This window comes from Podarcis cretensis, assembly GCF_951804945.1.
Source record: "Podarcis cretensis genome assembly, chromosome: 9".
NCBI classification, from domain to species: domain Eukaryota; kingdom Metazoa; phylum Chordata; class Lepidosauria; order Squamata; family Lacertidae; genus Podarcis; species Podarcis cretensis.
This window is the reverse complement of record NC_137178.1, coordinates 5,065,242-5,081,061: the sequence shown is the minus strand read 5'-3', so window position 1 is coordinate 5,081,061 and position 15,820 is coordinate 5,065,242. Positions and strand designations below refer to the sequence as shown.

The following is a 15,820-nucleotide window of genomic DNA, read 5'->3' as shown; positions in this document are numbered from 1 at the left end:
GATGCTGCACCGTGGCAGCCCAAAGACATTTTGGCGTCTGAGGTGGACCCCAAAATGGTGCCCGTCTCTGCCAGGGAAGAAGGGGTGAGTGAAGATTGACAACACGAACTGCTGCCCCTGTGGAGACTGCCGCCTGAGGCAGCCGCTTCACCTTGTCTCATGGCTGAACCGGCCCTGGATGTCTGCTTCCTAAGTCCCGCCCAACACAACCTCATTGGTCACTGCAGGCAGGGGAAGGTGGGGAAATGGTAACAGTGGCAGAAGAAGCAGATTGACAGATGCATGGCACCTGCCAGGAAGCTAGCACACTGGCTCCGCCCAATCCTGTGAGCCACTTCTGACGTCAGGGTACAGGGCAGGACCAGCCCTAGGCAGTTTGTTGCCTAAGGCGAGAAACAAGATGGTGCCCTCCAGATTCCATGCATAGAAGCCGCCTGGAGTGGCAGGCGGATCTGTCAATCTGCCTCTTCACCCCTGAGGGCAGCAGTCTAGTTTAGTGAGCACCAGGTTATAACAACAACAACAACAACAACAACAACAATCATTATTATTTATTATTTGTACCCCGCCCATCTGGCTGGGTTTCCCCAGCTGCTCTGGGTGGCTTCCAACAAAGTTTAAAAATACATCAAAATGTCACACATTAAAAACTTCCCTAAACAGGGCTGCCTTCAGATGTCTTCTAAATGTCTGGTAGTTGTTTATCTCTTTGACATCTGATGGGAGGGTGTTCAACAGGGCAGGCGCCACTACCGAGAAGGCCCTCTGCCTGCTTCCCTGTATCCTCACTTCTCACAGTGAGGGACCCACCAGAAGGTCCTCAGCGCTGGACCTCAGCCTCTGGGCTGAATGATGGGGGTGGAGATGCTCCTTCAGGTATACTGGACCAAGGCCATTTAGGGCTTTGAAGGTCAGCACCAACACTTTGAATTGTGCTCAGAAACATACTGGGAATCAATGTAGGTTGGCTGCCTATCCCAGGCTGTTCTGTCTGCACAACACCTCACTGCCACTCCCCAGAACCTGCAGCCCAAGGCAGTCCCTTACTCCGCCTAACGGTAGAACCCGCACTGTGTTACAGGATGCATTGACGTAGGCATGGAATAAAGCCATGCACTTTATTCTTTCCCACTGAAACCAATGATATTTCTTTTAACAATGCTTAGTTCTGATGGAATCATGCCCAGTGATTCATCAAATGAGCTTTTTTGATCAATCAATCAATCAATCAATCAATCAATCAATCCTGCACTATTTTTTAAAGGGTAGTGGTGTCTCAAGCATATTTTCCTAATAGCAATTTATGATACCTAAATAGAGCCTGCATGTTCAGTTGCAGTATACCCTCAGGTATCAGAAGCTGGGGTTGGGGAAAGACGCCCAGAGAGGACTCCTACTTTCTTGTCCAGTTAAGCCCCATTATACCTCTCCTCTGTGAATTTGTCAAGTCCTTCTTAAAAGGCATTTAATTAGCCAGCATGCCATCTTGTGACAAGGAGTTCCACACACACTGAACTGTGCAAAGAGCTCCCTCTTCTTGTTTCCTCAACCTTAGGCCAGTCAATTTCACTGTATAGCCTTGAGTACCAAGATTTTCAGAGATGAAGAGAGAGGGGGAGAATGACAGAAAGTGGATGGGACCAATAAATGGGGGCAGGGAATGGTTGAAACCATGAAGATTTGGGCTGGCTCAGTCACAAACCTGGCAGCTGTCCAGGGCAGCATCACTTGAAGTGCTGGGTTATTCCTGAATAAACCCACCTCAGAACCTTCTGCAACATTCAGCACTGAGAGACAGTATGGTGTAGTGGTTAGAGCATTGGACTAGGACTGGGGAGACCTGGCCTCAAATCCTCACTAAGCTATGAAGCTCACTGGGTGACCTTGGGCCACTCTTACTGCTTCGCAGGGTCGTTGTGAGGATAAAATGAGGAGGAGGAGATCTAGGTTTGAAACCTTGAGCTCCTTGGATAAAAGACGGGATAGAAATGCAATAGATAATATAGATAAACATTCCCACTTCCCCAAAATGATGCATGAATCAAACCCTGGCTATTGCTTTAAAATTGCACTTCTCCAGATTTTGTGTTGCCGTTCTCCAACCCCAAACGCGAATAAATTAGATGAAAGCATTGCCGGAAATAACACAAACCATGCATTAGGTACGGGAAAATAGCTTGCAAAAATGGGCATATGATGTAAAACCGCACACACAAACGTGTGCATTTGCCAGGCTGGTGTAGCATCACCTGGGAGACCAGAGTTCGAATCCCCACTTATCCATGAAGCTCCCTGGGTGGTGACCTAGGGCCAGTCACTGCCTCTCAGCCTAATCTACCTCACAGGGATGTTGTGCGGATTAAATGGAGAGCAGAAGAACCACGTGATCCACCTTGAGCTCCTTGGCGGTGGCGGGGGTGGGGAAGGCCAGATACAAAGGCAATAAATGAAGATGAGAAGAATCCTGAAATCCTGGCCAATTTGGATCAGGACTTAAAAAGAGAGAGCGCTTATGTGGAAGTGTGGCAAAATGAGCGTAAGACTGAAAAAAAGGAGGGGGGGGTGAAATGGGATGCTTTGCTTATCCCTTTCCTGAACAGAGTCTCTGTGCAAAGAATCTGGCCCAGGCTGGGGTCTAAATGAATGGCTTCCATAATTTTTTCCCCAAAGCTGGACTTGCTGCCCAGCTCAGCGAGAGAAGAAAACAAGCCAAACTGAAGTGGCCAGTTTCTTTCATCCCGACCCTTGAGTCAGCTCTGATGATTAAGGCTATGTGTCTGTCATCTAAGGTTTTTTAGCCATACAACAAGGTCATGGAATGATTGAGCCCAGAATCCAACATCTCAAGGACCTTCGCTTCCTTTCCTTTGGTTTCGCAACAAATCCCTTGGTCTTTAGGATTGCAACGAGAAGCTTGATGATATGACTGCTTGGCCTGATGGAAAGGTGAGGTGCTGGTTGTTAGGGGGAAGGTCCCAGGTTCAGTCTTTAGGTAGGGCTGGGATAGTCTCCTTCCTCAAACCCTAGATGTGTGTGTGTGTGTGTGTGTGTGTGTGTGTGTGTCTTTATTTGGGAGGGTGACTTTATCAGAGCTTGCAATTACGAAAGAAGGGTTCGGAGGGCATTTTATCCTTCTGTTTCTCTTCTTAAGACTAGAAGCCAAATTCATCATGCCGGTCCACAAACTTTGCAGATTTAAGGCTTAACTTGCACAATCCATTTAGGTCGTGGGACCATCCAAATTCTGTTTAAAAACCTCCAGTGAAGGAGAGTCCATCGCTTTCTGAGGCAAGTCCATTCCACTGTAATGCATTTCTGTATATTGTTTTCACTAAGATGCTATTTTTGCACGCATCTGGTTGCAGAACTGTGTTGCAAAATTCGGAAGCGTGCACATTTCAAAGGCGAGCAGTTTCTTTTTTGTGTGTGTATTGATTCAGGAAGTATGAATTTGGGGAGTTCACCCTAAAATGTGAACTAAACAAATTTATCCCACATCCTTACAAAAACTCACTGAGTTACCTTGGACCTGTTTCCCTCTCCTCTCTGTCTTTTTGGATAATCCCTTGCTGCAAGGAGAAAAGCGGGGAAAACCCATAGATGTCTTTCTGAGCTCCATGGGGTTGGGGGCTAGAGAAGCAGAATACAAATCCAGTAAATAAAAAGCACAGTAAGGGGTGTGTGGGTGGAGCTGTCCATTTCACTTTCTCTTGGTTTCCTATATTTTCAATCAAACTCAGTTCTCCAGATTTCCTCATCAGATATGTATTCACCAGCATTTAGGCGCCGTTTCCTCCTAATAGACAAATGTTTGCATGCCACTTTCCTATAAATACACAATTTCTCCAAATACAATGCATCCTATGCATCCTAAGCATTGGTCTAATATGCATCTTTACGTACACTTCACCCTGCACTTAGGTAGGTTCACTTCAAAATGTGACCTCAATGCAATTCCTCTCCTACCGCTATTTGACAGTGTGCAGGAGCTTCTGCGGTGCCCCAGAAGGAGAAAAGTCACCCTCTCCCTTTCTTGTGGACACCAGTTCCAAGGTCTTCTTCTGGCACACAGCACATTGCCACCTCTTTGTGCTCCAGAGAAGATGGCCTTGTTACCTGCCCTGACCCATTTCACGCAGGTCACCTTCCCATGCGCACAAGCAACCCCAGAGGTCTGTGTGAAAGGGTACATTTGCAGGGGCAGCTGCAGAATCAATCAGATTTGTACAACAGTGGCTTAAGCAGTGGCGTAGCGTGGGTTATCAGCACCCGGGGCAAGACAAGTAATTTGCGCCCCCTAACCCATGGATTTGCGTCCCCTAACCGTGGATTTCCCTAACCCCCAGATGTTGTGCCCGGTGCATCCGGCCCCCCCTGCACCCCCCACGCTACGCCACTGGGCTTAAGCTTGTATCTTTTGGCACAGAGTGGGGAAGGAAGACTCTGAGCTCCACAACTCCGAAAGCTTCACCCCTGCTACAAAATCAGGTGCTCCCACATAAATACAGTGGCAGCCCATAGCTGTGTGAGGCCCCACACCCATGTTTGCTCACAAAAGGGTGGCATGGGAGAGCCTGGTAGCGTGGACTGGAGTTGGCTCAGTTTTGCAACGCAGTCTCCCCCGGGGAGAAGGTATTGTGTGTTTCTTTCAGCCTGTTCACTTTGGAACATGCAAAGCCCTTCTGAGTGGTCATGAAAAAGTGAGGCCAGTCTAGAGAGTTCAGTGCAGGCAGTTTTAATTGAGTCAAGAGAATGTCTGATCAGATTAACTTGACCCATTACTTTGGTCAATACTGTTAAGTGATTCTGTAACTAGATCACTTTCCTCTTCCTGAATCTCCGAGCAAGGGAGAAAATCGTTATGCAAATTGAGGAGGGACCCTTTTTCTTGGTTGCACCAGCCGGAGAACAGTTAAGGGTAAGCCAGACATGTACCAACAGACTAAAGGCTGCGATCCGAAGCATGCCAACTCCGAGGGAAGCTCAGTAGGAGCCAGTGGGATTTGCTTCCAAGTAGCAACCATATGCAAGCCCAGCTCGATTGCGATGGAACTTACCAACCGAATGTGCTTTTAGCATCCGAGGATGTTCAGATCCAGTCTAATGACATCACCCACCCCTCAAAAAAAGAAAAGAGCATTTGCTTTGAAATGGCAATTAACTGCCACTAAGAAACATGCTAAGCTAGATTCATCTCTCTCTCTCGCTCTCGCTCACGCTCTCTCCTTTAAATGTGGATCGCAGGCTTAGCAAAAGACCCCCCCCAACGCCAAACATGACCTCTCTCTTTCCCCCCAACGTGAAATGGTTTGGCTGAATTTGGGGGCGCATCCCCCAGACCACTTGACACCGATTAGCTGCCTCTCAACCCACGTACACTGTCCACGTTTTTTTCCCCACACAGCCAGGGGAGCTGGCGAGGGGCAAAAGGGTGGATTTAGGGTGACCTTTTCCAGGAAAAGCATGCTTTTCGGGAAGCTGACATTCCGTATGTCCATAGGCAGTGTGGGTTGGGGAGAGAGTCATGATGGATCCAGCCATTCGCGACGGAACAACGCGACCTCGCAAAGTCGGCTTTTGCGAATTCACCTTTCCAGACCTCACACCTGGTCACTCACCCACCGCCTCTCAACTTATAGGCTTCCCCGCTGGGGTCAGCCCTGGCCGGTGGGGAGACAGAGACCTCCGGGAGCAGGAAACGCTTCCTGGCAAATCTTTGAACCCGGCGCACAGCCGCGCATGCATGGAGACGAACCGCGCAGCCCGCAGCCGACGACCCACAAATCTGGCGCTGAAAAGCCACTCCGAGGGAAGCTGGGCTTCTTCTCCACTCACCTGTCAGGATCAGCGTGAAAATGTACAAGATCCCCTTCATCCTGGGTTAGATCCCGGGCCCTTCTTCCCGTGTGGCAAAAGCTCAAGAGGAGGAGGAGGGGGGGAGGGAATCAAAAGAGGACAGTTCTTGACCCCTTCAATCCCAAACGCATAAGAATCCCCAAGCGCTTTGGGGGACCCAGCCTTGGTCCTGATGAGAGAGCATCTCTGCTGGACGGCTTAGTCCTTCAGTTCCTGCCAAGGTGGCTCAAGAAGGAACGGGTGGGCTTCTCCTGCTTCGCATATCCCTCTCTAACTTCGAGATCGAGTCAAGCGAGCGGGCTCCCCCCTCCCGTCTCCTTTGCAAACTTCTCGCAGAGAGGAGAAAGGAAGAAGGGGGAATGAATGCCCTACACTCGCCACCCAGTTTGGAATTCAAGGCGGAGATCAGGTACCCTATCAGGTCAAGCAGACAGGACATCCATAGCTCCTGCAGTCCGTCTTGGGTTCGGTGCGCAAAAGCAGGGAGTTGCGGGTGGGAAGCAAAGAGGCCAGCCTAATTTCGGGAGCTGGGTGCACCGGCTTCTTCCTCCTCGCAGCTTTTCTCAGCTCTGTGCCTGCCTCTGCTCCGAAACGCTGCTTTCTCTCTGCCTGGTCAGGGAACAGCTGGAGCAGCCTTAAAGGGGCAGGAGCAGACAGAGCTTTCCAAAGGGACGAGGAGCGCCGCTCGCCGACCACCCTCCATCACCTCCCGCGCCCCCGCCACTCCTCGGACCTTCCTGCCGCGATTTGCTCCCGAGTCATTTGATAGGGACGGGCCAGGGTTTGTTCCAGAACAATGGGAGGCAGGGTAATCAGGAGCAGGGAAATCGAGGCTGTAAAGTTCAAGAGCGTTGCTGCTGGAGGAGGAGAAGGAGGGGAGTTGGAGCGGGGGACGACGACGACGCTGGGTTTGCCAGAGCGGAATTTTAATCGGTTATGTACAGTTGCTGCTTGTGAAGAATAACATGAGAGGGTAGGGCCCCCCCTTTTCCTTGTAGAGGTTCAGGAGGGCAACGGGTGCCCTTTTATAATGGTGCAGCCGATGCGAACATCATTATTGCCTTCCCTCATTTTCTTCCTACCTGTCACCAGTCAGTTCAGCTTTGGATCAGCCTTAGAAAGGGAAGCTGAAATGAACCGGTGCGGGGAGTGGCGGCGGCGGCGGGAGGAGGCCCGAGGAACACTACCGAGCAAAATAATTGCATGCAAATTTTCCCCCGATTTGCATTTACATTATGCTAATTTGATTTTTTTTTAAATTTCAAAAAACCAGTTCTCAGGGAATGGCCATTGTTGGGTTTTGAAATAAGGGCATATATGATCAGGATTCGCTCTGGCTACTTGATGCTCCCACACTAATACCTTAAAAAGCCCAGAAGACGCAAGGCTTAGGCTTTCTGCGTGGATGCCTCAAATCTGCATTTCAAAAACGAAAACTGAAGAGGTTCAATAGGAGGAAAAAGTTGTTCTGAAATATGTCCGCATTTTCAATGCATAGGGGTATTTGGGTTCAGTCCCTTTGGGAGGGTCTTCCCCTGAGGGTGGCATCCTGCACAGTCAGAAGGGATGCATAATTCTGCATTCCAGATTCCTACACAAAACCCTCCATGCCCAGCTCAGTAGTAGAGAAAGGAGAGCTTGTTTTCCCTCTGTGGATTTGTGGTGCTCCATTTCATTGACCATGACTGAGGCACACAAATCTATGTTCAGCTAATGACCATGCTTCCTTTGCAGAGCGGGTGGAGAGAGGAGTTAGGGCATTCCAGTGGCGTAGCGTGGGTTATCAGCACCCGGGGCAAGGCAAGTAACTTGCGCCCCCTAACCCATGGATTTGCGCCCACAAACCCGTGGATTTGCGCCCACAAACCCGTGGATTTCCCTAACCCCCAGATGTTGCGCCCGGTGCGGCTGGCCCCCCCTGCACCCCCCACGCTACGCCACTGGGGCATTCTAAATAAAACCCACAAACTCACTTCTGAAACTCGTCAGTTTTAACTAAGCCATGTTCAGTCTAAACCACTGAACCTCTTGGCTTGCCGATCAGAAGGTTGGCGGTTTGAATCCCTGCAATGGCGTGAACTCCCATTGCTCTGTCCCAGCTCCTGCCAACCTAGCAGTTTGAAATCACACCAGCACAGATAAATAGGTACCGCTGTGGCGGGAAGGAAAACGGTGTTTCCATGTGCTCTGGCTTCTGTCACGGTGTCCCGTTGCACCAGAAGTGGTTTGGTCATGCTGGCCACATGACCTGGAAAGCTGTCTGTGGGCAAACACCGGCTCACTCGGCCTGAAAGCAAGATGAGCGCCACAAACCCATAGTTGCCTTTGACTGGACTTAACCTTCTGTGGGTCCTTCATCTTTACCTTTACCCAAAGGTAAAGGTACCCCTGACTGTTAGGTCCAGTCACAGACGACTCTGGGGTTGCGGTGCTCATCTCTCTCTATAGGCCGAGGGAGCTGGCATTTGTCCGCAGACAGCTTCCGGGTCATGTGGCCAGCATGACTAAGCCGCTTCTGGCAAACCAGAGCAGCGCACAGAAACGCCGTTTACCTTCCTGCCAGAGTGGTACCTATTTATCTACTTGCACTTTGAAGTGCTTTCGAACTGCTAGGTTGGCAGGAGCAGGGACCGAGCAACGGGAGCTCACCCCGTCACGGGGATTCGAATCGCCGACCTTCTGATCGGCAAGTCCTAGGCTCTGTGGTTTAGACCACAGCGCAAATAGTAGCTTAGGGTTCTGTTCCCCAAAGGTGAGGGAGTGAAGCTCTATGCCCCCATCTCTTGTCATTTGAACACTGGCTTACTCAGCTGGAGTCCCCTGACTCTGGTTCTCAGGTGGTTTTAAAAGAGGAATTCATTGGCTATTAGTCATGACGGCTCTAGGCTCTGCTGTCAAGCTGAAGAGAGCAGTGCTTCTGAAAACCAGTGGCTGGAAACCACAGGAGGGGAGAGGGCTTTATATATATATATATATATATAAGATATTTATTGAAGTTTTCAAAAATAATACAATGTAAAACAAAAAGAAAAGAAACAACAAAAATACAAAAATACAAAAATAATAACAATTAAAAACACATAGAATTTCCATTTACTTATTTTCTTTTAACTTATTTTCCAGACCTCCTCATACCTCCCTTTCTTATATTCCAATTCAAATTATTAGTTCAGCAAATCCTCACCATCGGTTTTTGCTTATTTCAAAACCTTATTTTCCATGTCTCTTAAGCATTACAGCTGGAAACCACTTAATTTCTATCCAACATCATTCTAACATTCATTAATTTTACAATATTTCTGCAAATAGTCTTTAAACTTCTTCCAATTTTCTTCCGCCGACTCTTCTCCCTGGTCTCGGATTCTGCCAGTCATTTCTGCCAATCCCATATAATCGATCATCTTCATCTGCCATTCTTCCAGAGTGGGTTGATCTTGTGTCTTCCAATATTTTGCGATAAGTATTCTTGCTACCGTTGTAGCATACATAAAAAAGGTTCTGTCCTTCTTTGACACCAGTTGGCCAACCATGCCCAAGAGAAAGGCCTCTGGTTTCTTCAAGAAGGTATATTTAAATACCTTTTTCATTTCATTATAAATCATTTCCCAGAAAGCCTTAATCCTTGGGCACGTCCACCAAGGAGGGGAGAGGGCTGTTGATACCAAGGTTGCAGGTTTGATCCCTGTATGGAACAGCTGTGTATTCCTGCATTTCCAGGGGTTGGACTAGATGATCCTTGGGATCCCTTCCAACTCCATAATTCCATGCCATGCACAAATTAGTAGCGTTCTTTCTCAGTCCTGCTGAGTATCAATTATGGGCAGCATTCTGTGCAAGGATGTCCAGAAAGAGAATTTGCAGCTTGATCGATTGTGCGCTTGCACAGTGCCCTTCTCTATCGGATTCCCAGTTCAGAATAAAATACAAAGGCCAATAAAATCAATGCAGCAAAATCAATACAATGCAGCAAGGCAAACCGATCTCCATAAAGCCAGCAATAAAGCAGGAATTAAAAGAGGCAAAGATACAAAACTTTAAAAGCCCGACACTGAAATGATGATGGAGGAAGCAAACAGAGAGAAGTTTTTCTTACACTCCCATGAGACTAGAACTCATGGACATCCAAATATAATATCAAATGTTGAGAAATTCAGGACTGGTAAAAGTGAATGGGCGACTTCTTCACACAACACAGGTTTAAGCTAAGAAATTTACACTCATGAGACGTAGCAGTAGCACTAACTTGGCTTTAAAAATGGGTTAGACCATGGGTAGGCAAACTAAAGCCTGGTGGCCGGATCCGGCCCAATTGCCTTGTGAATCCGGCCTGCGGACAGTCTGGGAATCCGCATGTTTTTACATGAGTAGAATGTGTGCTTTTACTTAAAATGCATCTCTGGGTTATTTGTGGGGCATAGGAATTTGTTCACCCCCCCCAATATAATCCGGCCCCCCACAAGGTCTGAGGAACAGTGGACTGGCCCCCTGCTCATAAAGTTTGCTGACCCCTGGGACAAATTCATAGAGAATAGGGCTGCCAATGACTTCTAGCCACAGCAGCTATGTTCTGCCTCTTCTGTCAGAGAGAGGATGTTTTGGAGGACAGGTTGCTGGGAAGCAAAAGCAGGAAGTGCTTTTCTGCCCAGATCCTGCTTGCAAACTTCCCATTGGGCATCTAGTAGGTCGCTGTGAGAACAGGATGGTGGGCAAGATGGGCTTGCGATTTGGCTCGCCGGGGTTCATCTTCTTCATCCTTGCTATGTTCAGAGTATACCCCAGAGAATAATAATAATAATAATAATAATAATAATAATAATAATAATATTTATACCCCGCCCTTCCTGGTTCAAAAACCAGGCTCGAGGTGGCTAACAACAAATTTAAAACACTTAATTATAAAAGCAGCATAAAATACAGTATAAAAACTTGAATAACAGTAAAATTCAAAAATCAAAAATCAATTAGATAATCCCCAGGGCTAGCTGGCTGAAATGGTCCTACTTGGGCCAGCATGGAGGCCAGGGGAGAATTAGCTGTGGGGTCTCAGAGCAAGTGATCTTCATAAAAGGGGATGGGGAGGGAAGGGAAGGAAAAAGAAAGATCAAGCTGAATTCAAATTAAAGGCCAGGCAGAATAGCTCTGTCTTACAGGCCCAACGGAAGGAGGTTAAATCCTGCAGGGCCCTGGTTTCATGGGACAGAGCATTCCACCAGGTTGGAGCCATCACTGAAAAGGCCCTGGCCCTGGTGGAGGACAGTCTGACTTCCTTAGGGCCCGGGATCTCTAAACTATGGTTATTCATGCACCTTAAGGTCCTCTGCAGGGCAGACCAGAAGAGGCAGTCCCGTAAATATGAGGGCCCTAAGCCACAAAGGGCTTTAAAGGTCAAAACCAGCACCTTGAACCTGACCCTGTACTCCACCAGGAGCCAGTGCAACTGGAAAAGCACTGGGTGAATATGCTCCCATGGCAGGGACCCTGTGAGGAGCCTCGCTGCAGCATTCTGCACCCGCTGGAGTTTGTGGGACAGTTTCAAGGGCAGCCCCGCGTAGAGCAAATTACAGTGGTCAAGCATGGAGGTGACCGTCGCATGAAAGAAGATTCCCTAGGGATGGAGTTCCATGATTGGGGGCACCGTTGCCTTAAAAACCTTCTCCCCAGTCACCTAGAATCATAGCTGGAAGGGACCCTGAGAGTCAGTGTGGTGTAGACCCTGAGAGCCAGTGTGGTGTGGTGGTTAAGAGCGGTAGTCTCGTAATCTGGGGAACCGGGTTCGTGTCTCCGCTCCTCCACATGCAGCTGCTGGGTGACCTTGGGCCAGTCACACTTCTTTGAAGTCTCTCAGCCCCACTCAACTCACAGAGTGTTTGTTGTGGGGGAGGAAGGGAAAGGAGAATGTTAGCCGCTTTGAGACTCCTTAAAGGGAGTGAAAGGCAGGATATCAAATCCAAACTCCTCCTCCTCCTCCTCCTCCTCCTCCTCCTCCTCCTCCTCTTCTCCTTCTCCTTCTCCTTCTCCTTCTCCTTCTCCTTCTCCTTCTCCTTCTCCTTCTCCTTCTCCTTCTCCTTCATCCAGTCCAATCCCCTGCAAGGCAGGAATCTCAGCTCATGCATCCATGACTGATGGCCACCCGACCTCTGCTTAAAAACCTCCAACGAAGGAGAGTCCCCCACTTTCTGAGGGAGACCATCCCACTGCCAAACAGCTCTTACTGTCAGAAAGTTCTTCCTGGTGTTTGGTCAGAATCTGCTTTCAGGTAAGCCATCAGTTCGAGTCCTACCCAGACAAAACAAAATACCTGCAGGTCAAGGGAAGTTTTATTGTTTGCGGCCAAGGGCCGTTTCAAATAAAAGGCATGCTCAGTAGTGGCATGTTTGTGTGTGCATGCACACAAACAGTCTAAATCACAGAGCCTAGGGCTTGCCGATCAGAAGGTCGGCGGTTCGAATCCCCGTGACGGGGTGAGCTCCCATTGCTCGGTCCCAGCTCCTGCCAACCTAGCAGTTCAAAAGCACGTCAAAGTGCAAGTAGATAAATAGGTACCACTCTGGCGGGAAGGTAAACGGTGTTTCTGTGTGCTGCTCTGGTTCGCCAGAAGCGGCTTAGTCATACTGGCCACATGACCCGGAAGCTGTCTGTGGACAAACACCAGCTCCCTCGGCCAGTAAAATGAGATGAGTGCCGCAACCCCAGAGTCGTCTGCGACTGGACTTAATGGTCAGGGGTCCCTTTACCTTTATGCACGCAAACACAAATACACTGTTGTCAAATCTGTATTCTACGCAGGTGGAAAAGGTAGCAGCTCACCTGTCTTGGTATGTAAGGCTCACCAGAAGGGGGTGCTAGTTCACTGCCACATTTTCCAAAAAAAACCCTGCATCATTATCCCTGGGACAAACAGGGTTGAGTAATACTAAAAGGAAAGGGAGTTCATGATGGCTGGGAGTTTGTTAAGAGGGAGATAGTAAAAGCACAACTTCAGGCAATACCAATGAGACGGAAACATGGAAGGTGCCTAAAGAAGCCAGGGTGGCTATCTAAAGAACTTTTAACTGAGTTAAGATTAAAAAAGGATGTGTACAAAAAATGGAAAAGGGGGGAAACCACCAAAGAGGAATTCAAACAAATAACCAGCACGTGTAGACACAAAGTCAGAAAAGCTAAAGCACAGAATGAACTCAGGCTTGCTAGAGAGGTTAAAAGCAACAAAAAAGGCTTTTATGGGTATGTTCGTAGCAAAAGGAAGAACAAAGAAACAGTGGGGTCACTCAGAGGAGAAGATGGTGAAATGCAAACAGGGGACACAGAAAGGGCTGAACTCCTCAATGCCTTCTTTGCCTCAGTCTTCTCCGATAAAGAAAACAATGCCCGACCTGAAGAATTTAGAGCAAATGATTCAGCAGAGGAAACACAGCCCAGAATAACTAAGGAGATAGTACAAGAATACTTGGCTAGTTTAGATGTATTCAAGTCTCCAGGGCCAGATGAACTGCATCCAAGAGTATTAAAAGAACTGGCAGATGTGATCTCAGAACCACTGGCAGTCATCTTTGAGAATTCCTGGAGAACAGGCGAAGTCCTGTCAGACTGGAGGAGGGCAAATGTCCCTATTTTCAAAAAGGGGAAAAGAGAGGACCCAAATAATTACCGCCCAGTCAGTCTGACATCAATACCAGGGAAGATTCTGGAGCAGATCATTAAGCAAACAGTTTGTGAGCACCTAGAAAGGAATACTGTGATCACCAATAGTCAGCATGGATTTCTGAAAAATAAGTCGTGTCAGACTAACCTGATCTCGTTTTTTGACAGAATTACAAGCCTGGTAGATGAAGGGAACGCAGTGGATGTAGCCTACCTTGATTTCAGCAAGGCATTTGACAAGGTGCCCCATGATATTCTTGTAAAGAAGCTGGTAAAATGTGGTCTTGACTATGCTACCACTCAGTGGATTTGTAACTGGCTGACTGACCGAACCCAAAGGGTGCTCATCAATGGTTCCTCTTCATCCTGGAGAAGAGTGACTAGTGGGGTGCCACAGGGTTCTGTCTTGGGCCCGGTCTTATTCAACATCTTTATCAACGACTTGGATGATGGACTCAAGGGCATCCTGATCAAATTTGCAGATGACACCAAACTGGGAGGGGTGGCTAACACCCCAGAGGACAGGATCACACTTCAAAACGACCTTGACAGATTAGAGAACTGGGCCAAAACAAACAAGATGAATTTTAATAGGGAGAAATGTAAAGTATTGCACTTGGGCAAAAAAAATGAGAGGCACAAATACAAGATGGGTGACACCTGGCTTGAGAGCAGTACATGTGAAAAGGATCTAGGAGTCTTGGTTGACCACAAACTTGACATGAGCCAACAGTGTGACGCGGCAGCTAAAAAAGCCAATGCAATTCTGGGCTGCATCAATAGGAGTATTGCATCTAGATCAAGAGAAGTAATAGTGCCACTGTATTCTGCTCTGGTCAGACCTCACCTGGAGTACTGTGTCCAGTTCTGGGCACCACAGTTCAAGAAGGACACTGACAAACTGGAACGTGTCCAGAGGAGGGCAACCAAAATGGTCAAAGGCCTGGAAACAATGCCTTATGAAGAACGGCTAAGGGAGCTGGGCATGTTTAGCCTGGAGAAGAGGAGGTTAAGGGGTGATATGATAGCCATGTTCAAATATATAAAAGGATGTCACATAGAGGAGGGAGAAAGGTTGTTTTCTGCTGCTCCAGAGAAGTGGACATGGAGCAATGGATCCAAACTACAAGAAAGAAGATTCCACCTATACATTAGGAAGAACTTCCTGACAGTAAGAGCTGTTCGACAGTGGAATTTGCTGCCAAGGAGTGTGGTGGAGTCTCCTTCTTTGGAGGTCTTTAAGCAGAGGCTTGACAACCATATGTCAGGAGTGCTCTGATGGTGTTTCCTGCTTGGCAGGGGGTTGGACTCGATGGCCCTTGTGGTCTCTTCCAACTCTATGATTCTATGAACCAACTAGCACCTTGAAATATACTCGGAGTCGAGAGTGGATTTCATGCTCTTTATCCAGCTCATAGTGGTGAGGAGGAATGGAAGTTCCACCAGAATGTCTGCTTTATATACATTATTTACACAATGGGCCCCATGTGATTGGCTAATTCCGGGATTCTCCTGTAGGTTGCGGATTCACTTCCACCTGGAGCTGGATTGGGTGGCTCCTGTGGGCCAATCAGACTGCTGCATTCTGGATCCTATTGTTCTAGGACCAATCAGATTGCTGCATTCTGAATTCTATTGTTCTAGGACCAATCAAACGGCTGCCTTTTGGATCCTATTCTACTCAGTACACAACACACCTAATTCGGGGGGTGGGGGTGGATCTGGATAGGAGGATATCAGGCCTCTGATCTGCAGAGGGTCCCAGGTTCAATCCCTGACAGCATCCTCAGGCATGGGTGTGAATGTCACCTGCCTGAATCCCCGACTGCTGCCAGTCAGAGTAGACTATACTGAAGTAGATGGAGCTTGGCATAAGGTAGTTTCTTATCTTCCTAGAGCTCCCTATGGATAAATTTCTTTTTGTGGGCATATGAGAAACTTGATTGATAGATGTGCTTTCACCACCATTGTCATTTTTTGAGACATTGCTGGCAAATTGGATGTTTTGTTAACGCAAACATTTTCAATGCTTATTACATTGTGTGTGTGAACTGAGTTTGATTTGGAGGGCACCCTATCTTCTTATTATGGGATTTTTTCTTTTTTACATTATGTTCACCGTAATGGAATATCTTATTATAAGACATGTTATTATTTTCTACTCTAGCACTTGTAAGCCATTAGTGCCAAATAGTAGAAAGCGCAGGCTAGGATTTTTATAAGTAAATAAACACAAATGCTTTTTAACATTTAGGAAATGTGCGGTTGTTTTGTTTGTTACCACTGTCAGCCTACACCTCCTAACTGTTCCAGGAGAGCTGTG

The 15,820-nt window shown here is 47.8% G+C and overlaps 1 protein-coding gene and 1 long non-coding RNA gene across 3 annotated transcripts in view; one reads left to right on the top strand and one right to left on the bottom strand.

The window, feature by feature from the left end:
* The window catches only part of GFRA4 (GDNF family receptor alpha 4), a 147,069-nt gene extending 140,334 nt beyond the window's left edge, over positions 1–6,735 (bottom strand). Inside the window, exon 1 of one of the 2 annotated variants that reach the window (XM_079991001.1) lies at positions 5,836–6,735. In XM_079991001.1, coding sequence (XP_079847127.1) covers positions 5,836–5,875 — 40 coding nt within the window. In that variant the 5' untranslated portion in view covers positions 5,876–6,735. The remainder of the gene's footprint in view (positions 1–5,835) is intronic. The other variant, XM_079991000.1, reaches the window with a different exon arrangement.
* Positions 1–15,820, top strand: part of LOC307224476 — a 516,482-nt gene that overhangs the window by 45,215 nt on the left and 455,447 nt on the right. The window lies entirely within an intron of this gene.